A 25037-nucleotide genomic window follows, 5' to 3' on the forward strand; every position below is an offset into this window, starting at 1 on the left:
CTTATGTGGATGATGTTAAAAAATATTTGTTGGTCTGATGTGATTAATAAGGAGCATCCAGACGCTGCACATTTACTTCATTGGCAAACTTAAGCAGTAAATGCCAACAACAAACAGTGAGCCATCGTACTCATGTATAAAGAAAAATATAATAATGAAAGAAAAGCATTGCAAGTTAGAATTGTGTAAAGTTAGTATGGGAGTGGTGGAAAAATTGTTAACAATCAATAATGACAAACCTGGCATTGACAACTTAGATGGAAAGTTACAGAGGATGGTAGCTGACTCTATAGCCACTCCTATCTGTCATATCTTTAATCTGAGCCTAGAGGAAAGTCAGTCATTCCACTACCCAAGAGTGGTAAAGCAGCATTTAATGGTTCTAACAGCAGACCTATCAGCTTGCTGCCAACTCTTAGCAAACTGTTGTAAAAAATGGTGTTTGACCAAATACAATGCTCCTACTCTGTAAACAAATTAACAAGACTTTCAGAATGCTTATAGAGATAAGCACTCATGTAATGCACTGACACAAATTACTGATGATTCGTTGAAATAAATGGATAATAAATAGATATTGGGAGCTGTACTGTTAGATTTCAGTGCAGCCTTTGATACTATTGACCATAACCTGTTGTTGAGAAAACGTATGTCTTTTCAACCTCTGCCATATCGTGGATTCAGAGCTCTCTATCTAATAGCACTCAGAGGGTTTTCTTTAATGGGAGCTTCTTTGTCAAACAAGTGTGGTGTACCGCAAGACACCTCTCTAGGCCCTCCTCTCTTTTCTATTTTTACCAATGACCTGCCACTGGCATTTAACAAAGCATGTGTGTCCATGTTTGCTGATGATTCAACCATTTACGCATCAGCAACCACAGCTAATGAAGTCACTGAAACCCTTAACATACAGTTGCAGTCTGTTTTGGAATGGGTGGCCAGTAATAAACTGGTCCTGGACATCTCTAAAACTAAGAACATTGTATTTGGTACAAATCATTCCCTAAGTTCTAGACCTCAGCTGCATCTCCTAATGAATGGTGTGGCTGTTGAAGAAGTTGAAGAGACTAAATTACTTGGGTGTTACCTTTAGATTCTGAACAGTCATGGTAAAAACATATAGATTCAATGGTTGTGAAGATAGGGAGAGGTCTGTCCGTAATAAAGAGATGCTCTGCTTTCTTGACACCACACTTGTCGTGGAAAATCGGTTCAAACCATAACACTCACAAGAACTTGTAAATTCAAATAGACTTTTAATACAATGTATCACAAGCCGTAACGATCCGCGGATCCCACCCCTTCCCAGAGCACTGGCTCTGATTTATACCCACACACATGAGATCATTACATACTTTAATTAAATTACTTCTCCTATGGTCATCTGCCATCATTATCCTTCATTTCAGGCTTCCTGCTTGTTTACGCCCAATAACGCCTGTATCCGCTCTTGATTAGATTATAATGGAGGCAGGACCCTCTTGTCTCCTAAAATGAATATACTGTATGTCTATCTTACCCTAAGCACTTATGGCCTTTACCCTCCATTTTATCTTCATAATGGTGTCCTGGTCTTTCCATAAATGTACTGTAAAGCACGTATGACTTGGGCCATCTGTTAATCTTTGGTTTCCTGTATTTACCAGAATGGCAAATGCACTCACGTCTGCCTTTTCCTCCTATTTTCTAATGTACACCTGTCTATTGTTTAATAGTGTGATATCTACCTACATATGTATCAATTACTCCTACACACTCCACAAAGCACGTCCTGCAGGCTTTAGTTTTATCTTATCTTGATTATTGTCCAGTCATATGGTCAAGTGGTGCAAAGAAAGACATAGTTAAGCTGCAGCTGGCCCAGAACAGAGCGGCAAGTCTTGTCATCACAGGGCTAGTATTAATACTACGCATACCAGTCTCTCGGCTAAGAGTTCAGAAAAGACTGACTGCGTCACTTCATGTTTTTATAAGAAACATTGTGTTAGAAATTCCAAATAATTTGCATAGTCAAATTACACACCGCACTGACACACACACTTCTCCCATCAGACATGCCACCAGGGGTCTTTTCACAGTCCTCAGGTCCAAAACAAATTCAAGGAAACGTACAGTATTATACAGAGCCATGAGTGCATGTAACACCCATCTTATAAAGCGCAAGTGAAGAGCAAGCCTGGTTTCAAAAGACACAATGCAACACCTCATTGCACAACACCTCTCTCCCATGTGACCTACTTGTGTGTATGTACTGACATGTATGTGTAACTGATAGAGGCACACACACCCACACTATATGTTAATGTTTTTAAACGTATGTAAATTGTAAAGTATTTTGTCTGTAACGTATTTTTTCGTTATATGTTCGACCCCAGTAAGACTAGCTGTCGCCATTGTCGTCAGCAAATGGGGATCCTAATAAATCAAAAATGTAATCTCGAATGCTTTCATTTACTATTCCACCATAATGCTATATCTTACCATTTTTGTCCATCTGTCTGTGTAGGCGGTGGCCCCCCTGTCACCAGTCATCCTGGTGGGGACACACACAGACGTGAGCGAGGACCTCCAGCTGCAGGCTTGCCTGGATAAGATCCGCCAGGAGCTCCTCAACCACCAGGGCTTCCCTGCCATCCGGGACTATCACATGGTGGCGGTGTGCGAGGACTCGGACACCATCGGCAGACTCCGCAAGGCCATCGCCAGGGAGGTTGCCAGCTTCAAGGTAGCTAATGTTGTTAGCCCTAATGTTTACGTCTTTTAGACTAGCCAGAATTTCCACTGATGTTCCACATATTCCATCATCCCAAGCTCTAGCTTGCCTAAAAGGACAATCCTTGACAGCTTTGTTAGTACTGTCATGATGTTGCCTGCTTGGGTACTGCAAACCCCATCCCCCTCTCCCTGCCTCTCCCTTTCCACCACAACCCATGCGGTGATCACAGAGAGGTCGTAAATTCCTGAGAATCTCCTCATGGCCCAACAGTATTAGACAGAGGGTAAACTTTCAGGACAAAGGAATTCTCTTCCACCTCACAGAACTTGAGGACCCGCCCCTGAGCCAGTTGGGTCAGAGACCATGGGACAGCCCCTCTCTGCTATCCGAATAAAAGCCAACTCTGAGAAATTACCATTAAACCATGTTTCTCTCCATTAGGAGGAGAACGAAGGTTGAGTACCATTGCTGAATCTTTAACCATACCACGTGGTTAAACTCTTAAGACGAATAATAACAAGTTTTGATATTGACTACTAGTCTGCAGCTAGGAATTCGGTATCATTGAACGCGAAGAAAGACAACCGCCGAAACAAACATTCTACAACGAATGTCACTCTGAACAATCCACAATAACTACGACAGAAGGAACTCCAACAAAACTTATCTCCAACGATCAAGACGACACACAATGAGCGTAAATATATATATATTGATTGCAATTGTTCCCGAATGAGTGAGCGTTCATGTGTAAAGGATTAGCATGTCAGTTGTTATAATTATGAACTCTGTATTGACTTCTTGGTCAAACGCCAATTTTTCCTTTGTCTAACAAGCTGCCATGCCGGTTTAGCCCCCTAGGGCCTATTTTTCCCATCATTTCATGTAACCCTTTTAGAGTTTGTTTGTTTGTTTATGCATTTCTGTGAATTAATTAGTTAGTAATAAATAAATGATTTAAGATAATTGATGTATGGATGACTCATAGTGAAGACTGGGTTCGTGCAGATAATCAACAATTTACTACGTTTGGAATGAGACTAACGTGAGGGTAAAGTAAATAAATCATTATTTAGAAGACTATTGATCAGATATGAAAATATCTGAAAGGTTATATTGTGAAATTATAACTTTGTAATCTAATAACTTTCCCCGGTGCCCTCGAATTCATAGTTAATTAGTTATGTTATTACTCAAGTGATCGCGTAAGTGATCAAGTGATCCCTAATTACAGGAATCTTTGATAAAAACTATAAGTCTTCAATTTAACGATAGCAAAGACACGACAGTACCTTTGACTTATTTCACTGGTCCACGTAAGTTCCATACACAGCACTGTGTGTGCAAAGCCACTATACCTTTAGTGACCCTCCACACCCCTTTCACTCCCACTCTCCACAGATCCAAGGGCAGCTGGTGATGGGGCAGCTGGTCCCAGAAAGCTATTTGGAGCTGGAGAGAAGGGTGCTGCTGGAGAGGACCAGGGTGCCGGGGGAGTTCCCCGTGCTCAGACACCAATACCTGCTACAGCTCATCCAGGAGAGCCAGATACAGCTGGAGGAGGCTGAGCTACCCCACGCTGTTCACTTCCTCAGCGAGGCCGGTCAGTGGGGGGTGTGTGTGTGTGTGTGTGTGTGTGTGTGTGTGTGTGTGTGTGTGTGTGTGTGTGTGTGTGTGTGTGTGTGTGTGTGTGTGTGTGTGTGTGTGTGTGTGTGTGTGTGTGTGTGTGTGTGTAATTACTTTCTTCATTAATGTGTTGGAATCACTGTCGTTATTGTGCTGGTGCTATGGTCCTCACAACGTAGGAGAACGTAGGAAATAAACTCAGCAAAAAAAGAAACGGACCCTTTTCAGGACCCTGTCTTTCAAATAATTTGTAAAAATCAAAATAACTTCACAAATCTTCATTGTAAAGGGTTTAACCTCTCTGGGATATGTGAGACGCTAGCGTTTTCACATCCAGTGAAAATGCAGAGCGCCAAACAACTCCATACGTTCGTCATTCTTCTTCATGACCTGATACAGCAACTTCTTATTCATAGAAAAATGGGGATAGGTGATTTGACTTACCCCCTCCATGGGCTTTCCGTCCACAACTGTCATCTGTTGGAGAACGCTGGCCAAGTTGGGATCCTCCAGTTGGGCCGTGCCGAACTGGCGCCACCTCTTGGTCCATTGGGAACATGTCTTCCAGACTCGCCACCTCTCCCTCCAGTCTGGCTTCACCCGAATCACCCTCCGAGAGGTGTTCTGTTGACGCCTGGGGGTCCACTTCCTGGAATCCACACATCTGGGCATCCCTCCTTCTGGCGTCCCTCCCACCTCTCCGACTTTCTCCTCCCTTCTGGTTCCCTCGGTTCCCCACATCTCCGGACATACTGGTCCACAGTTGGCAGAACATCAAGGAATCCCTCCCGATAAGGACCGGAACAGGCAGATTCGGGACAACTCCCACTAGCCCTGTGTGTTGTCCCTTTGTGCTCTGTAGGTGGAGGAGTCTGGTAGGGTAGTCCTTGGTCTCACCGTGTATGCACGTGATAGCCACGGTGTCAGCCAGGTTCGGGCATTGGGTGACGTCAGGTCGGATCAGGGCCACCATACTCCCAGAGTCCACAAGTGCCGTGGTGTCCTTTCCGTTGGCTCTTAGCCCAGCATGCCATCAGCAATACCTCACTGGCTGAGGCCAAAGGCATCGGGACATCGCGGTTTGGACAGTTCCAGGCAATGTGTCCCGGCTCGCCACACTAGTAGCATTTCTTGCTGTCCAGGTTCAGGAAGGGGCGTCGTCTCGGGGAGCTGGCTGTTGGTGTCCTCCCCATCCTTGGCCGGGGTCCTCTGCCCTTTTTCGCTCCTTCGGGCGAGTAGAGGGTTCCGCCTTCTGTGGTTGTCCCCTGCGCAGGACCTCCAAAACCCCCTGTTGTCCTTCCACCAGCTGATCTGCGCGCTGTGGGTTAGCTTGGCTTGCTATCTTTTTAGCTTTGAACGGGACAGAGTATAGAAAATAATCTATGACCACTTTCTCGATAGGCGTGATCATCACGGTTCTTCTCACACTCTTCATAACACACGCTTCCCTCTCCATTCTCTGCACCTTTGTGCAGGCCGCTTCTTCTTTTATCCCCAAGTACCACCTGGCTTAATGACCCACAGGCTTCCCTTGTTGGGGCAGGAAGTCCATATAAGGCTCGGGGGTGGAGCCAGTGGACTGCAAGATATCTCCCTTCAATAACCACTCCCCTCACCTCTCCCTGCCGTCTGCCACAATATGTATGTCTTCTGTTCATAGCACAGCCAGGTATTATTTGTTTGATGTACTTAAGTGGCAATGTCTGTTTATAGGAGTCCTTCTGCACTTTGACGACCCGGCCCTCCAACTCAGAGAACTCTACTTTATCGACCCACAGTGGCTTTGCAACATCATCTCACAGGTAGACACACACACACACACACACACTACAGGAGGCTGATGAGGGGAGGGTGGAACACAATAATGGCTGGAATGAAGTAAATGGAACGTTATCATCCACATGGAAACCACATGTTTGATGTGTGTGATTCCATTTATTCTGTTCCAACCATTACAATGAGCAGGTCCTCCCCAATTAAGGTGCCACCAGTCGCCTGTGACACACACACACACACACACACACACACACACACACACACACACACACACACACACACACACACACACACACACTGACCTCATTCAATCACTTCCTCCTCTCTCTCTTTCTCTGTGTAGAAACTGTCTCTGAAAAGCTCTGGGTTCTGGGAGAATCCCAAAGGCGTAGTCCAGCGCTCTATGGTGGAGCGGTTCCTATTTGAGAGTAAGTGTTTCCCCAAGCGCCACCTGACCCAGTACTTTAAACTGCTGGAGAAGTTCCAGATCGCCCTACCTTTCGGAGAGGACCAGCTCCTAGTGCCGAGCAGGTAAGAGGCATACCATTTTGTTGATTCTAGTATTGTTGAGCCAAAATGGCCTACCAGTTTCCTGAATTCTGTATCTACTGAATGGAAACTGTTGGCCATATTGGCTCAAAATTTCTTTGCCAAGCCTAAAACATGCTGATTGTCTTGTCCTTCCCTCACAGTCTCTCCAAACATCGGCCAGTAATTGAGATGCCCCACTGTGAAAATTCTGAGGTCATTGTTCGTCTCTATGAGATGCCCTACTTCCCCATGGGCTACTGGTCGAGACAGATCAACCGCCTACTTGAGGTCTCCTCCTACATGCTCTGTGGCAGAGGTACTAATGCTGACGTTAAAGGGATAATTACTTAGGTTGTTGTCGTTTCATCCAAAGTTCATTAGCTGGAAATTTAGCCACGTCCAGAATCTCCTGTATGGTATTTTTAGAACATGCAGCAAAGCTACTGGAAACCGATTCTATCAGTACTATATACACTGAGTGTACTAAACATTAGGGACAGCTTCCTAATATTGAGTTGCACCCCCTTTTGCCTCTATTCGTCTGGGCTTGGACTCTACAAGGTGTTGAAAGCCTTCCACAGGGATGCTGGCCCATGTTGACTCCAATGCTTTCCACAGTTATGTCAAGTTTGCTGCATGTCCTTTGGGTGGTGGACCATTCTTGATACACACAGGAAACTGTTGGGTGTGAAAAACACTTCCATCTTGTGTCTTGCCCATTCACCCTCTGAAGGGCACACATACACAATCCATGTCTCTTCCCCTACACTGATTGAAGTGGATTTAACAGGTGACATTAATAAGGGATCATGGCTTTCACCTGGATTCACCTGGTCAGTTTATGTCATGGAAATAACTTTTTTGTACACTCAGTGTATATGGCTCTGAGTAGCCCCATTGTTGTTATGTTGGTCCAGAGAGAGAGCTGCGTCCCAACCGTATCTACTGGAGGAGAGGCATCTACCTGAGCTGGTCTCCTGAGGCCTACTGTCTGGTTGAGGCTGCAAACGTAGAGGACAACCCTGCCAGCTTCGTCAAGATCACTGTGCCCTGCTCACGCAAAGGTACTGGAACTGCACCACAGCCTAGAGAATAAGGTATCCATACTGAAATGTAAAAGCTGTCAACACTAGTTTAAGGAAAATAAAAATACATTTATTTAATAATTTGGGTTGTGAGCTGAAAAACGATTAAGAACCCCCGGTTTGATAAACTGCATATAATATAATATATTGCAATAAAGAGTGAAATAGATCATCAGTTGGAGGTGGTGATGATGATGATGGTTGTCAAATTAAATAATATGATTAAGATAAGATATGGAACATTTTATCTTACGAAGTTGCATTTATCAAATCAAATTGTGTTTGTCTCATGCTCCGTAAACAACAGGTGTAGACTAACAGTGAAATGCTTACTTATGGATCCTTTTCCAACAATGCAAAGTTAAAATAGATTGAAATAGTGACACAGGAATAAGTACACAGTGAATAACAATGACGAGTAGAAAATAGCATGGCTATATACAGGGAGTACCAGTACTGAGTCGATGTGCAGGGGTATGTGGTAATTGAGGTAGCTATGCACATATAGGTAGGGGTGAGGTGACTAGGCAACTGGATAGATAATATAAAGTAGTAGCAGCTGTGTGTGTGTGTGTGTGTGTGTGTGTGTGTGTGTGTGTGTGTGTGTGTGTGTGTGTGTGTGTGTGTGTGTGTGTGTGTGTGTGTGTGTGTGTGTGTGTGTGTGTGTGTGTGTGTGTGTGTGTGTGTGTGTGTGTGTGTGTGTGTGTGTGTGTGTGTGTGTGTGTGTGCGTGCATGCATAGTCCGTGCAAGGGTCAATGCAGGTAATCCGAGTACCCATTTGAGCTATTTAGCAGTTTTGTTTAGCAGTCTGATGGCTTGGGAGTAGAAGCTGTTCAGGGTCCTGTTGGTTCAAGATGCACTGGTACCGCTTGCCATGTGTTTGCAGAGAGAACATACTATGGCTTGGGTGGCTGGAGTATTAGAATTTTTGGGGGGCCTTCCGCTGACACTCCCTGGTAAAGAGGTCACTACCCTCTGTAGTACCTTGCGGTCGGTTGCCTTGCAGTTGCTGTATCAAGCGGTGATGCAGCCAGACAAGATGCTATTAATTGAGCAATTGTATAACTTTTTGAGGATCTGAGGGCCCATTCCAAATCTTTTCAGCCTCCTGAGGGGGAAAAGGCGCTGTCGTGCCCTCTTGACAACTGTGTGGGTGGGTGTGTGTGGACCATATTAATTCCTTAGTGGTGTGGACACAGAGTAACTTCAAGCTCTTGACGCGCTACACTACAACCCCATCGATGTGGATGGGGGTGTGCTCGCCGCTCCGTTTCATGTAGTCCACGATCAGCTCTTTTGTCTTGCTGATGTTGAGGGAGAGGTTGTTGTCCTGACAACACACTGCCAGTTCTCTGACCTCCCTATAGGCTGCCTCATCGTCGTTGTGTACTCAGCAAACTTGATGATGGTGTTTTGAGTCGTGAGCGGCCACGCAGTCGGGGTTGAACAGGGAATACAGGAGGGGACTAAGCACACACTTTTGAGGGACCCCCGTGTTGATGATCAACATGGCGGATGTGTTGTTGCCTTCCCTCACCGCCTGGGCGAGGTCTGTCAGGAAGTCCAGGATTCAGTTGCAGCGGGAGATGTTCAGTCCCAGGGTCTGGGAGCTTGGTGAAGAGCTTGGAGGGGACAATGGTGTTGAGTGCTGAGCTGTAGTAAATGAACAGCATTCTTACATAGGTATTCCTTTTGTCCAGGTGGGTGAGGACAGTGTAGAGTGCAATAGAGATTGTGTCATCTATGAATCTGTTAGGGCAGTATGCGAATTGGAGTGGGTCCAGGGTGTCTGGAATGATGGTGTTGTGAGCCATGACCAGCCTTTCAAAGCATTTCATGGCTATAGATATGAGTGCCACGGGGCGATAACCATTTAGGCAGCTTGCCTTGGCGTTCTTGGGCACAAAGGCTATGGTGGTCTGCTTGAAACAAGTTTGTATTATAGATCGGTTCAGGGAAAGGTTAAAAATGTCAGTGAAGACACCTGCCACCTGGTCAGCACATGCTCTGAGTACACGTCCTGGTATTCTGTCCCCCAGCCTTGTGAATGTTAACCTATTTAAAGGTCTTACATCGGCTATGGAGAGTGAGCTCACACAGTCGTCTGGAACAGCGGGTGCTCTCATGCATGGTTCAGTGTTGCTTGCATCGAACTGAGCAAAGAAGGCCTTTTAGTTCATCTGGTAGGCTCACGTCACTGGGCAGCTCGCGGCTGGGTTTCCCATTGTGATGAGTAATAGTTTGTAAGCGCTGCCACGTCCTTCGAGCATCAGAGCCGGCATAGTAGGATTCGATCTTACTGCTGCGTTGACGCTTTGCCTGTTTGATGGCTTGTCGGAGGTCGTAGCAGGATTTCCTATAAGCGTCCGGATTGGCGTCCTGTTCCTTGAAAGCGGCAGCTCTTTAGCTCAGTACAGAGGTTGTGTGTTACTGGGTGACGTAGTGGTGGTGGTGATGATGATGGTTGTGTTACTCCTCAGGTCGTGTGTTACTGGGTCAGGTAGTGGACCATGTTGACTCTCTCTTGGAGGAGTGGTTCCCTGGTCTCCTCACCACTGATATCCATGGCAACGGAGAGACCCTGCTGAAGAAATGGGCTCTGTACAGCTTCAAGGATGGACAGGAGTGGAGCAAGATACTGCTGGAGGACCTGTTCACTCACATAGATAAAGGTATGTCTTTTAACGCTTGGATTTGACACAATCGATACCTGTATTAGTCATGTTTCTGTAATATCTTAATTTAAAGAAATCACAACAATTTGGTAACACTACAAGCAATTGTGGATGTTCTTAAATTCATGGGAGCGATACATGAAGAGCTACTTTAATGTAACAATACCTTTTAAAAGTCTAATGTAGCCATTTTTATCTCAATATTAAATCACCTTACTGTGATTGTTTGCAATTAAAATGGTAAAAAATTAACAAACATAGCTTCTTAGCAAAGAACGATTTCTCAAGCAATAATTTTGCTAGGACTGTCTGGGAGTGGTCTGAGTGGGGATGAAAAACAGAAAACTAGCTGTTATTGGCAAAGAGGTTTGGAACTCTCTTTCTTATTGGTCTATTAACTAACTATTAACTAATTTACTGTCGGGTGATGTCACCAGGCAGGCCAAAATTCCATCCCACCAAAACAGGCTGAAATTTCAGGCGGTCTTTTCAAACAGCTCTTACACAATTTTTTTTATTTAACCTTTATTTAACTAGGCAAGTTAGTTAAGAACAAATTCTTATTTACAATGACGGCCTACCCCGGCCAAACCCAAACCTGGAAGACGCGGGGCCAATTGTGCGCCGCCCAATGGGACTCCCAATCACGGCCTGATTGTGATACAGCCTGGAATCGAACCAGGGTCTGTAGTGACACCTCTAGCACTGAGATGTAGTGCCTCAGACTGCTGCGCCACTCGGGAGCCCTAAAAGGGCATTATTAAAATGTTCTAAATTTCACAGTATTATATCAACATCATAGTATGACAATATATATTCAACACATGAAAATCACGTTTTTGATCCCACTGGACCTTTAACCTATGCCTGATCTCTCTCCTTTCCACTCTCCCTCCCTCCTGTAGACTGTCTTTTGGAAAACCCGGAGGACCCTCGCTGCACAGTGCCCATCTCTCAGATTGCTCCAGACCTGATCCTCAGTGACCAGCCTGCTGGAATCATCCTTGACAGCGAGGAGCTTGAGATGGACCTTACCAAGGAGAACCTGCTGGGTCAGTTACAATAATACTTTGATTTGTATCGGGTTTTTCATTTACAGGCAAATCACAAAGCTCTTGGAAAGCTCAGAAAGATCAGTGGGACTGTAGTCTCGTTCAACAGCTGCAGTGTCAATGACACAAATGTGTTTATTTTCTGAATGTTAGGGGATGGTGGTTTTGGGTCTGTCTATCGAGGCATCTACAAAAATGAAGAGGTGGCAGTGAAGATTTTCAACAAGCATGCCTCTGATCTCTATATACACCGACTACTCCGACAGGTAATCTAATAATCTGCGTCAGGTGTTTTCGTGTCGGGCAGGAATAGCTGGAGAAGAGCTCCAGGACCAGGAAGTTATAGTGATCATTGCTGGTCCCGGAGACATATAGAGGAAAAAACAGGCTTTGGAAAGTATTCAGACCCCTTGATTTTATCCACATTTTTCCATTACAGCCTTATTCTAAAATGAATTAAATAAAACATATTCCTCAGCAATCTACACACAATACCCCATTATGACAAAGCAAAAACAGGGGCTATGACCTGTTCCTATGAGACTCGAAATTGAGCTCAGCTGCATCCTGTTTCCATTGATCATCCTTGAGATGGTTCAACAATTTGATTGCAGTCAATTTGATTGTGGTAAATTCAATTGATTGGACATGATTTGGAAAGGCACACACCTGTCTATATAAAGTCCCACAGTTGACAGTGCATGTCAGAGCAAACACCAAGCCATGAGGTTGAAGGAATTGTCCTTACGTATAGCTCCAAAACAGGATTGTGTCAAGGCACAGATCTAGGGGGGAAGGGTACCAAAAAATGTCTGCAGCATTGAAGGTCCCCAGGAACACAGTGGCCTCCATCATTCTTAAATGGAAAATGTTTGGAACCACCAAGAATCTTCCTAGAGCTGGCCACCCGGCCAAACTGAGCAATTGGGGGAAAACGGCCTTGTTCAGGGAGGTGACCAAGAACCCGATGGTCACTTTGACAAAGCTTTAGAGTTCCTTTGTGGAGATGGGAGAACCTTCCAGAAGGACAACCATCTCTGCAGCACTCCACCAATCAGGCCTTTATGGCAAAGTGGCCAGACGGAAGTCACTACTCAGTAAAAGGCACATGACAGCCCACTTGGAGTTTGCTAAAAAGCACCTAAAGACTCTCAGACCATGAGAAACAAGATTCTCTGGTCTGATGAAAGCAAGATAGAACTGTTTGGCCTGAATGCCAAGCGTCACATCTGGAGGAAACCTGGCACCATCCCTATGGTGAAACGTGGTGGCAGCATCATGCAATGGGGACGCTCCAGAGCACTCAGGACCTCAGACTGGGGCGAAGGTTCGCCTTCAAACAGGACAACCACCCTAAGCATACAGCCAAGACAACGAAGGAGTGGCTTTAGGAAAAGTCGCTGAATGTCCTTGAGTGGCCCAGCCAGAGCCCGGACTTGAACCCAATCAAACATCTCTGGAGAGATCTAAAAATAGTTGTGCAGAAACGTTCCCATCCAACCTGACAGAGCTTGAGAGGATCTGCAGAGAAGAATGGGAGAAACTCCCCAAATACAGGTGTGCCAAGCTTGTAGCTTCATACCCAAGAAGACTCGAGGCTGTAATCGCTGCCAAAGGTGCTTCAACAAGGTATATAGTAAAGGGTCTGAATATTATTACTATACTATACACAGTATTGTGTGTAGATAAGGGAAAAAAAATATTCAATCTATTTTAGAATAAGGCTGTAACGTAACAAAATGTGGGAAGAGTCAAGGGGTCTGAATACTTTCCGAATGCCCTGTATATGGTCTTGGAGAAGGTACATCAGCTATGAGGTTGGAGTCAATTTGGGAAATAGGAATTTCAGGTTACTTCCTGAATTGACTGATTGGAAATGGACCCGATAAGCAGTTGCTGGCTATCCAGACTCTTTGCTCCAATTAGAGATAATCCTATCGCTGATGACTTTTAGTACAACACCCCTCATTTTGACGTCACCACAAACCACTTCAATGATGGCAGTCTCAGACTAAAGTATGTAACTAACGACAGAGCAGCTGAATAATTTAATGTTGATGTCAGGCCAGGTGTGTGTGCGTGACACTGTCTTCAGGCTAGACAAGCAGTACTGCAAGTTGGTTTCTTTTTTCCTTCCGTCTCTTTCCAGGAGTTGGTGGTGTTGGGTCGTCTCCACCACCCCAGCCTGGTGGGGCTGCTGGCAGCCGGGGCGGCCCCTCATCTCCTGGTGATGGAGTTAGCCCCCAGAGGGTCCCTGGACTCTCTGTTCGAACACGAGAACAGCAGCCTCAACCGCAAGCTCCAGCACAGGATTGCTCTGCAGGTGGCCGACGGGCTCAGGTAGGTTAATTTCTCAATAGACACATGCATACATGTATATACACACATTACATACAGGTGTATGCCCACAAGAACGTGCACACGCGTCAGACACAGTGTTCAATGATATTCAATTATTTCCAAGTATGTCTATAGTAAACCCAAACAAACAAATTTGAATTCATGATCTATATTGGGAACTCTCAATTTAGACGCATTGTACATCACTGTCTCTGTGTGCTGCTGCCCCCCGCTATTCAACCTCACTTTACCTCCCTTCCATATTGCCAGGTATCTCCACTCGTCCATGATTATCTACCGGGACCTGAAGCCTCACAACGTGCTGCTGTTCAATCTGAAAACTGACTCAGAGACCATCGCTAAGATCACAGACTACGGCATCGCTCAGTGCTGCTGCAGCATGGGGGTCAGGAGCTCTGAAGGCACCCCAGGTAGGAACTAACCCTTCAGTGTAGACATTTAGGGAAAATCTCAGCATGTTTCAAATTCCTTTCCTTCATCCCTTTCTATCTGTCTCTGTCCCCCTCAAGCCCCCTGACTCCTCCTCTAGCCCCCTGACTCCTCCTCTAGCCCCCTGACTCCTTCTCTATTTTACTATCTGTCTCTGTCCCCCTCTAGCCCCCTGACTCCTCCTCTAGCCCCCTGACTCCTTCTCTATTTTACTCTCTGTCTCTGTCCTTCTCTAGCCCCCTGACTCCTCCTCTAGCCCCCTGACTCCTCCTCTATTTTACTATCTGTCTCTGTCCTCCTCTAGCCCCCTGACTCCTCCTCTATTTTACTATCTGTCTCTGTCCCCCTCTAGCCCCTTGACTCCTCCTCTATTTTACTATCTGTCTCTGTCCTCCTCTAGCCCCCTGACTCCTCCTCTATTTTACTATCTGTCTCTGTCCTCCTCTAGCCCCCTGACTCCTCCTCTATTTTACTCTCTGTCTCTGTCCTCCTCTAGCCCCCTGACTCCTCCTCTATTTTACTCTCTGTCTCTGTCCTCCTCTAGCCCCCTGACTCCTCCTCTATTTTACTATCTGTCTCTGTCCTCCTCTAGCCCCCTGACTCCTCCTCTATTTTACTATCTGTCTCTGTCCTCCTCTAGCCCCCTGATTCCTCCTCTATTTTACTCTCTGTCTCTGTCCTCCTCTAGCCCCCTGATTCCTCCTCTATTTTACTCTCTGTCTCTGTCCTCCTCTAGCCCCCTGACTCCTCCTCTATTTTACTCTCTGTCTCTGTCCTCCTCTAGCCCCCTGACTCCTCCTCTATTTTACTATCTGTCTCTGTCCTCCTCTAGCCCCCTGACTCCTCCTCTATTTTACTATCTGTTTCTGTCCTCCTCTAGCCCCCTGACTCCTCCTCTATTTTACTATCTGTCTCTGTCCGCCTCTAGCCCCCTGACTCCTCCTCTATTTTACTATCTGTCTCTGTCCCCCTCTAGCCCCCTGACTCCTCCTCTATTTTACTATCTGTCTCTGTCCGCCTCTAGCCCCCTGACTCCTCCTCTATTTTACTATCTGTCTCTGTCCTCCTCTAGCCCCCTGACTCCTCCTCTAGCCCCCTGACTCCTCCTCTAGCCCCCTGACTCCTCCTCTATTTTACTATCTGTCTCTGTCCGCCTCTAGCCCCCTGACCCCTTCTCTATTTTACTCTCTGTCTCTGTCTCTGTCCTCCTCTAGCCCCCTGATTCCTCCTTTAGCCCCCTGACCCCTTCTCTATTTTACTCTCTGTCTCTGTCTCTGTCCTCCTCTAGCCCCCTGACTCCTCTATTTTACTATCTGTCTCTGTCCTCCTCTAGCCCCCTGACTCCTCCTCTATTTTACTATCTGTCTCTGTCCGCCTCTAGCCCCCTGACTCCTCCTCTATTTTACTATCTGTCTCTGTCCTCCTCTAGCCCCCTGATTCCTCCTCTAGCCCCATGACTCCTCTATTTTACTATCTGTCTCTGTCCTCCTCTAGCCCCCTGACTCCTCCTCTAGCCCCCTGACTCCTCCTCTATTTTACTATCTGTCTCTGTCCCCCTCTAGCCCCCTGACTCCTCCTCTATTTTACTATCTGTCTCTGTCCCCCTCTAGCCCCCTGACTCCTCCTCTATTTTACTATCTGTCTCTGTCCCCCTCTAGCCCCCTGATTCCTCCTCTATTTTACTATCTGTCTCTGTCCCCCTCTAGCCCCCTGACTCCTCCTCTATTTTACTATCTGTCTCTGTCCCCCTCTAGCCCCCTGACTCCTCCTCTATTTTACTATCTGTCTCTGTCCCCCTCTAGCCCCCTGACTCCTCCTCTATTTTACTATCTGTCTCTGTCCCCCTCTAGCCCCCTGACTCCTCCTCTATTTTACTATCTGTCTCTGTCCGCCTCTAGCCCCCTGACTCCTCCTCTATTTTACTATCTGTCTCTGTCCTCCTCTAGCCCCTTGACTCCTCCTCTATTTTACTATCTGTCTCTGTCCTCCTCTAGCCCCCTGACTCCTCCTCTATTTTACTATCTGTCTCTGTCCTCCTCTAGCCCCCTGACTCCTCCTCTATTTTACTCTCTGTCTCTGTCCTCCTCTAGCCCCCTGACTCCTCCTCTATTTTACTCTCTGTCTCTGTCCTCCTCTAGCCCCCTGACTCCTCCTCTATTTTACTATCTGTCTCTGTCCTCCTCTAGCCCCCTGACTCCTCCTCTATTTTACTATCTGTCTCTGTCCCCCTCTAGCCCCCTATCTCCTCTATTTTACTATCTGTCTCTGTCCCTCCTCTAGCCCCCTGACTCCTCCTCTATTTTACTATCTGTCTCTGTCCTCCTCTAGCCCCCTGACTCCTCCTCTATTTTACTATCTGTCTCTGTCCTCCTCTAGCCCCCTGACTCCTCCTCTATTTTACTATCTGTCTCTGTCCTCCTCTAGCCCCCTGACTCCTCCTCTATTTTACTCTCTGTCTCTGTCCTCCTCTAGCCCCCTGACTCCTCCTCTATTTTACTCTCTGTCTCTGTCCTCCTCTAGCCGCCTGACTCCTGCTCTATTTTACTATCTGTCTCTGTCCTCCTCTAGCCCCCTGACTCCTCCTCTATTTTACTATCTGTCTCTGTCCCCCTCTAGCCCCCTATCTCCTCTATTTTACTATCTGTCTCTGTCCCTCCTCTAGCCCCCTGACTCCTCCTCTATTTTACTCTGTCTCTGTCCTCCTCTAGCCCCCTGACTCCTCCTCTATTTTACTATCTGTCTCTGTCCTCCTCTAGCCCCCTGACTCCTCCTCTATTTTACTCTCTGTCTCTGTCCCCCTCTAGCCCCCTGACTCCTCCTCTAGCCCCCTGACTCCTCCTCTATTTTACTATCTGTCTCTGTCCTCCTCTAGCCCCCTGATTCCTCCTCTATTTTACTATCTGTCTCTGTCCGCCTCTAGCCCCCTGACTCCTCCTCTATTTTACTCTCTGTCTCTGTCCTCCTCTAGCCCCCTGACTCCTCCTCTAGCCCCCTGACTCCTCCTCTATTTTACTATCTGTTTCTGTCCCCCTCTAGTCCCCTGACTCCTCCTCTAGCCCCCTGACTCCTCCTCTATTTTACTCTCTGTCTCTGTCCTCCTCTAGCCCCCTGACTCCTCCTCTAGCCCCCTGACTCCTCTATTTTACTATCTGTCTCTGTCCCCCTCTAGCCCCCTGACTCCTCTATTTTACTATCTGTCTCTGTCCCCCTCTAGCCCCCTGACTCCTCCTCTATTTCACTATCTGTCTCTGTCCTCCTCTAGCCCCGACTCCTCCTCTATTTTACTATCTGTCTCTGTCCCCCTCTAGCCCCCTATCTCCTCTATTTTACTATCTGTCTCTGTCCCCCTCTAGCCCCCAGACTCCTCCTCTATTTTACTATCTGTCTCTGTCCTCCTCTAGCCCCTGACTCCTCCTCTAGCCCCCTGACTCCTCCTCTAGCCCCCTGACTCCTCCTCTATTTTACTATCTGTCTCTGTCCGCCTCTAGCCCCCTGACTCCTCCTCTATTTTACTATCTGTCTCTGTCCCCCTCTAGCCCCCTATCTCCTCTATTTTACTATCTGTCTCTGTCCCCCTCTAGCCCCCTGACTCCTCCTCTATTTTACTATCTTTCTCTGTCCTCCTCTAGCCCCCTGACTCCTCCTCTAGCCCCCTGACTCCTCCTCTAGCCCCCTGACTCCTCCTCTATTTTACTATCTGTCTCTGTCCGCCTCTAGCCCCCTGACTCCTCCTCTATTTTACTATCTGTCTCTGTCCCCCTCTAGCCCCCTATCTCCTCTATTTTACTATCTGTCTCTGTCCCCCTCTAGCCCCCTATCTCCTCTATTTTATTATCTGTCTCTGTCCCCCTCTAGCCCCCTGACTCCTCCTCTATTTTACTATCTGTCTCTGTCCCCCTCTAGCCCCCTGACTCCTCCTCTATTTTACTATCTTTCTCTGTCCTCCTCTAGCCCCTTGACTCCTCCTCTAGCCCCCTGACTCCTCCTCTAGCCCCCTGACTCCTCTATTTTACTATCTGTCTCTGTCCGCCTCTAGCCCCCTGACTCCTCCTCTATTTTACTATCTGTCTCTGTCCCCCTCTAGCCCCCTATCTCCTCTATTTTACTATCTGTCTCTGTCCCCCTCTAGCCCCCTGACTCCTCCTCTATTTTACTATCTGTCTCTGTCCCCCTCTAGCCCCCTGACTCCTCCTCTATTTTACTATCTGTCTCTGTCCCCCTCTAGCCCCCTATCTCCTCTATTTTACTATCTGTCTCTGTCCCCCTCTAGCCCCCTGACTCCTCCTCTAGCCCCCTGACTCCTCCTCTAGCCCCCTGACTCCTCCTCTATTTTACTATCTGTCTCTGTCCGCCTCTAGCCCCCTGACTCCTCTATTTTACTATCTGTCTCTGTCCCCCTCTATCCCCCTGACTCCTCCTCTATTTTACTATCTGTCTCTGTCCCCCTCTAGACCCCTATCTCCTCTATTTTACTATCTGTCTCTGTCCCCCTCTAGCCCCCTATCTCCTCTATTTTACTATCTGTCTCTGTCCTCCTCTAGCCCCCTGATTCCTCCTCTAGCCCCCTGACTCCTCTATTTTACTCTCTGTCTCTGTCCTCCTCTAGCCCCCTGACTCCTCTATTTTACTCTCTGTCTCTGTCCTCCTCTAGCCCCCTGACTCCTCCTCTATTTTACTATCTGTCTCTGTCCTCCTCTAGCCCCCTGACTCCTCCTCTATTTTACTATCTGTCTCTGTCCTCCTCTAGCTCCCTGACTCCTCCTCTAGCCCCCTGACTCCTCCTCTATTTTACTCTCTGTCTCTGTCCTCCTCTAGCCCCCTGACTCCTTCTCTATTTTACTCTCTGTCTCTGTCCCCCTCTAGCCCCCTGACTCCTCCTCTAGCCCCCTGACTCCTCCTCTATTTTACTATCTGTCTCTGTCCTCCTCTAGCCCCCTGACTCCTCTATTTTACTATCTGTCTCTGTCCTCCTCTAGCCCCCTGACTCCTCCTCTATTTTACTATCTGTCTCTGTCCTCCTCTAGCCCCCTGACTCCTCCTCTATTTTACTCTCTGTCTCTGTCCTCCTCTAGCCCCCTGACTCCTACTCTATTTTACTATCTGTCTCTGTCCGCCTCTAGCCCCCTGACTCCTCCTCTATTTTACTATCTGTCTCTGTCCGCCTCTAGCCCCCTGACTCCTCCTCTATTTTACTATCTGTCTCTGTCCTCCTCTAGCCCCCTGACTCCTCCTCTAGCCCCCTGACTCCTCCTCTATTTTACTATCTGTCTCTGTCCTCCTCTAGCCCCCTGACTCCTCCTCTATTTTACTCTCTGTCTCTGTCCTCCTCTAGCCCCCTGACTCCTCCTCTATTTTACTCTCTGTCTCTGTCCGCCTCTAGCCCCCTGACTCCTCTATTTTACTATCTGTCTCTGTCCGCCTCTAGCCCCCTATCTCCTCTATTTTACTATATGTCTTTACTATATGCTCTCTCTTTCTCCCTCCCTCACCCCTCACCATTTTTCTCTTCACCCATCCAGGTTTCCGGGCGCCAGAGGTTGCCCGGGGCAATGTGATCTACAACCAGCAGGCGGACGTGTTCTCGTTCGGCCTGCTGCTATACGACCTGCTGACTTGTGGTGAGCGCATCTCAGATGGCATGAAGTTCCCCAGCGAGTTTGACGAGATCGCTGTGCAGGGCAAGCTGCCAGACCCAGTGAAGCACCATGGCTGCTCCCCCTGGCCAGGCTTCCAAGGCCTCATGAAGGACTGTATGAGGGAGAATCCCCAGGACAGACCCACCTCCACACAGGTAACCGTTCTACTGTTACTAGTACCTGTCTCCGCCTGGGTGTGTGTAAAGTGTAGATGTTTCACTGACTGTCTGACGGTTTTGAACTGACTATGTAAAGGTGTGATTGAACTGACTCCTTGCATTTGTGTAGGTGTTTGACTAACTGTGACTATATTTGCCTGTGTGTGTACTGTAGGTGTTTGAGAGGCTGAACTCTGGGGAGATGCTGTGTCTGATGAGGGAGCTGGTGGTCAGCAGAGCTGCCAATGCTGAGTGTTTCACGGCGGGCTGCAGCAGCGCCAGCAACGGCCCCAGTTCTAACCCAAGGGCCTGGGTGGGAGGGGGCAGCAGCACACAGAGACTGGGCTGTGTCACGTCTGTCGAACTGGAGACTGAGAAGGTCACAACACAGGTATTCATAGAGGATCTCTCAACGCAGGCACTCACATTGTAGGGATTTGCAAAGTACTTGTTTACAACACAATACCAGCTCTAACAATAAATGCATTATTGCAGCTAGATAATTAAAGCTCAGGTATTAAAACAATAGCATAGGTCCTCACAATACAGGTCTATTTGACATTACTCATTCAAGGGTTTTTCCAAATGTTTTACTATTTTCTACATTGTAGAATACCAGTGAAGACATCAAAACAATGATATACCATATGGAATCATGTAGGAACCAAAAAAGTCTTAAACTGATCAAAATCTATTTTATATTTAAGATTCTTCAAAGTAGCCACCCTTTGCCTTGATGACAGCTTTGCACACTCTTGGCATTCTCAACCAGTTTCATGAGGTAGTTACTTGGAATGCATTTCAATTAACAGGTGTGCCTTGTTAAAAGTTAATTTGTGAAATTTCTTTCCTTCAGAATGTGTTTGAGCCAATCAGTTGTGTTGTGACAAGGTAGGGGTGGTATACAGAAGATAGCCCTATTTGGTAAAATACCAAGTCCATATTATGGCAAGAACAGCTCAAATAAGCAAAGAGGAAGGACAGTCCATCATTACTTTAAGACATGAAGGTCAGTCAATATGGAAAATTTCAAGAACATTGAAAGTTCCTTCATGTGCAGTCGCAAAAACAATCAAGCGCTAATATGAAACTGGCTCTAATGAGGACCGCCAGAGTAAAGGAAGACCCGCCACAGGAAAGGAAGACCCGCCACAGGAAAGAAAGATCCTAAGCTCATTAGAATTAACAGCCTCAGAAATTGCAGCCCAAATAAATGCTTCACAGAGTTCAAGTAACAGACACATCTCAACATCAGCTGTTCAGAGGAGACTGTGTGAATCAGGCCTTCATGGTCGAATTGCTACAAAGAAACCACTACTAAAGGACACCAATAAGAAGGAAATAGTTTCTTGGGCCAAGAAACACGAGCAACTGACATTAGACCGGTGGAAATTTGTCCTTTGTTCTGATGAGTCCAAATTTGAGATTTTTGCTTCCAACCCCCGTGTTATTGTAAGACGCAGAGTAGGTGAATGGATTATCACCGCTTGTGTGGTTCCCACCGTGAAACATGGAGGAGGAGGTGTGATGGTGGGGGGGTGCTTTGTTGGTGACACTGTCTGTGATTTATTTAGAATTCTAGGCACACTTAAACAGCATGGCAACCACAGCATTCTACAGCGATACTCCATCCCATATGGTTTGCGCTTAGTGGGACGTTCATTTGTTTTTCAACAGAACAATGACCCAACACATCTCCAGGCTGTGTAAGGGCTATTTGACCAAGAAGGAGAGTGATGGAGTGAGATTGAGATGGTTTGGGATGAGTTGGACCACAGAATGAAGAAAAAGCAGCCAACAAGTGCTCAGCATATGTGGGAACTCCTTCAAGACTGTTGGAAAATCATTCTAGGTGAAGCTGGTTGAAAGAATGCCAAGAGTGTGCAAAACATCAAGGCAAAGGGTGGCTACTTTGAAGAATCTAAAATATATATATATTTTATTTCATTTAACACTTTTTTGATTCCACATGTATTATTTCATAGTTTTGATGTCTTCACTATTATTCTACAATGTAGAAAATAGTAAAAATGTAAGAAAAACCCTTGAATGAGTAGGTGTGTCCAAACTTTTGACTGGTACTGTAAGTTCTCATAATACAGGTCTCTTTGACATAGTCCTCACAATACACAAACACAGACTAATCTGTGTTTAAAATTCCCATATTCCTCAATGCTAATGTCTTTCTTCTCCCTGCAGGTGATTGACACGAGTCCTGTCTTATGCCTCGTGACCGTCCAAGTCCCAGACGAAGCCTGTGATTGGCTGGTGGCTGGTACACAATCAGGGGCACTGGTCGTCATCAGCACTCAGAACCTGTCCAACTGGCACAACCTGCAGAGTGTCACCGACGCTGTGACATCACTGTTCTTCCACACCCACCCTCAGCGCAGGTAAGAGAGTGTCAGACTAGATGCTAAGCTATGGCTATATCAGGGTTCTGCACTAACATGATTTGGTCACACCAAATTAGTTTATAAAAAAAAATATATGTATATAATTGATAATGACCTGACCTGTGTCCCATAATGTGCCTGCATTCCATACAGAACCAGGCTAATAATGACTAGCCATCTTTTACATTAGCATGCCCTTGTTTTCTTACATTGATTTAGGTGTATTTACTGTAACAGCAAAGGAAAGAGACTGTTCAAATAAGGTGCTAAATGTTTTTATTGCAGATTTTAATTAAAGGGCTATGTGTTAGTTTTTGAGAAATCCTCTAGAGGGCAGAACTTTTTACAATTATGCCAAGGCAACAAACAATAAAGTTAGTGGGGAGATGGACTGATTTCCTTACATTTCTTCAGGTTTTCGCTCTCAAGATCACACTTTTTTTTTATAGAAAAACAAGTAAATTGGATGTTCTAAGTCCATAACAATGCTTAAACCGCATCGGAACAACCATTTTTAAGGTCTGGGGAAAATCTGAGAAATGTAGATTTTGTATTTTTTTTACCCTTTAATTCAGGTGTGCACCAAGTCATCCAGTTGATTGCTGTATTGGTCCGCTAAAACAGCAATAGTAAAGGCCCATTTCACACTGCTTTTGTGAAATATTTATTTATTTAGAGATTTTTCAGGGGTGCCACAGCACTCTCAGCACCCCTACTTCCCCCTGCTGTGCACATGTGATGGAGTTTTGAAAACAAATGGCCACTGGATTGATGCAAATAATCATGATTCTGCCAGGTAGGCATAGGCTACTTTGTAGTTAGCTTTTAAATGCCTTTCCATCCTCCAGAAAACGGTTAGGCTAACATTAGCATCGCTAACAGCTACACAAAGTGGTAGACATATAGACCCTATGCACACCGCACAGAGCAGGGCTCGGCATTCAGGTAAGTTTGCCAGTGACAAACAATTATAATTTTCAAGAACTTACATTTTATATTTAATTGTTGTAATAGCCTATAGAAAAAAAACACTCCACAAAATCTCTGCAAAAAAGTATGCATTACCACTAAGAATAGTGCATATTTTGAGGGCGACTGACGGGATAATCTTCTCTTCTGAAAGTTGTTTTAATTTTGTTCAATTGCACATTACTGTTGAATAAATCATAATAAAATATAAATAATAAAAAAAGCATGACCAGGTAAAACATTTTCACTGGCAACCTTGTGACCAATAAATCTGTGTCTCAGTTTTGGTCGTGGTATCGAACCCTATGCTATGCTATGGCTATGACTATGCTACTGCTATGCTATGCTAGTTCCAAATAGCTGTACATGGAAAAGTACATCTGGTAAAGGTAGAATATACAATATTTAATGTGTATTTACAGTGATGTTAACAGTATGTTACCAAGTAAAGTACTGACACTGATTTTTTGGGATTTAATTTCAGTCAAAGAAAGAATTACTTGTTAGTTGGGACAGCAAATGGAATTCTGACGGTTTATGAGGACTCTGCGCTCCAGGTGGAGAATGGCCAGCCAGTCAAGACGTTGCACATCGGGAACGTCAACACCCCAGTGATGTGTCTGGGCCAATCAGGTCATTCCCTGGACAGGACCACGGTGTGGGCCGGCTGTGGGAGCAGAATCCTTTCCTTCACCGCCGACTATGGCGTCTGTAAGACCATTGACACTAAACCCAACAGCCTCTTCCAGTGAGTGTCACCTTCAGAGATGTAACCTTATATTTTGGCGGCCTGCAGGGCTGTTGATTTGTTTTCTAAGTGTGAAGTGAGTTGCTCTGTGTGTGTGTTCTCCTCAGGCAGCATCATGCGGTGAGCAGTGAGCCGTGTGTGTCTCGTATGGTAGTGGAGAAGCATGTGTACCTCAGCAAGGCTGGAGGGCAGAGCGTGGAGGTGTGGAATAAGAAGAGTGAGCGGATGATTGACAGCATTGACTGTTCCCAACTACTCAGGTCAGCTCCGCTCTGACACCACACACACGTGAGGACAATCCTATGTAAACTGCTGTAAAAAAAGAGGGGGGAAAAGAAAGTCTGTTCCTTAAACCAATGGTTCTCAAAAATGTTTCACCCCCCCGCCTACCCCTGACACGCCCCACAGTTTGGGAACCACCGCCTGAACCCACTCTGTGTTCTTGGCCCATAGACACAACTCCAGCCGGCGACCCAGAAAGGCTAATTCAGAGTTTGAATTTGGAGCGGATAGTCCAACCTGGGCGAACATCAAGTCCCTCCTGGTGCAGCAAACCACCCTGTGGATCGGCACCCGGGGAGGCCACCTCCTCCTGGTAGAGCTGGCTAACCTCCAGCTGCTGCAGGTCATCAGCCCCCACTGCCAGTCCATACGCAGCATGGCCTCTGTTTTTATAGGTAACGACTGTCTGTCTATCTGTATGTCTGTTTATGTTTCTCATTGGGGGGCCTCGATCAGATATATATATATAGATATAGATAGATATTTTTTAATATGGCAAGATATTTTTTTTATATGCCAAGCTCATGAGGCCCCTTGATGATGTGAGGCCTGAGGCAATTGCCTTTTCTGCCTAATGGTAAGTCTGCCACTGTTCA

At 46.3% G+C, this 25037-nt stretch overlaps 1 protein-coding gene across 7 annotated transcripts in view; it reads left to right on the plus strand.

Moving 5' to 3' along the window:
- Positions 1-25037, plus strand: part of lrrk2 (leucine-rich repeat kinase 2) — a 69870-nt gene that overhangs the window by 41747 nt on the left and 3086 nt on the right. For 6 of the 7 annotated variants that reach the window (XM_055933406.1, XM_055933410.1, XM_055933409.1 and 3 more), the window contains exons 31-47: positions 2507-2725; positions 4118-4319; positions 6056-6144; positions 6462-6649; positions 6811-6965; positions 7567-7713; positions 10216-10407; positions 11316-11462; positions 11616-11728; positions 13612-13802; positions 14073-14233; positions 19772-20043; positions 20222-20437; positions 22246-22439; positions 23896-24159; positions 24267-24419; positions 24613-24836. In XM_055933406.1, coding sequence (XP_055789381.1) covers positions 2507-2725; positions 4118-4319; positions 6056-6144; positions 6462-6649; positions 6811-6965; positions 7567-7713; positions 10216-10407; positions 11316-11462; positions 11616-11728; positions 13612-13802; positions 14073-14233; positions 19772-20043; positions 20222-20437; positions 22246-22439; positions 23896-24159; positions 24267-24419; positions 24613-24836 — 3127 coding nt within the window. Of the gene's footprint in view, positions 1-2506; positions 2726-4117; positions 4320-6055; positions 6145-6461; positions 6650-6810; positions 6966-7566; positions 7714-10215; positions 10408-11315; positions 11463-11615; positions 11729-13611; positions 13803-14072; positions 14234-19771; positions 20044-20221; positions 20438-22245; positions 22440-23895; positions 24160-24266; positions 24420-24612; positions 24837-25037 lie in introns of those variants that run through there. The other variant, XM_055933411.1, reaches the window with a different exon arrangement.

The sequence above is a fragment of the Salvelinus fontinalis genome, chromosome 9, assembly GCF_029448725.1.
Source record: "Salvelinus fontinalis isolate EN_2023a chromosome 9, ASM2944872v1, whole genome shotgun sequence".
Lineage (NCBI taxonomy): Eukaryota > Metazoa > Chordata > Actinopteri > Salmoniformes > Salmonidae > Salvelinus > Salvelinus fontinalis.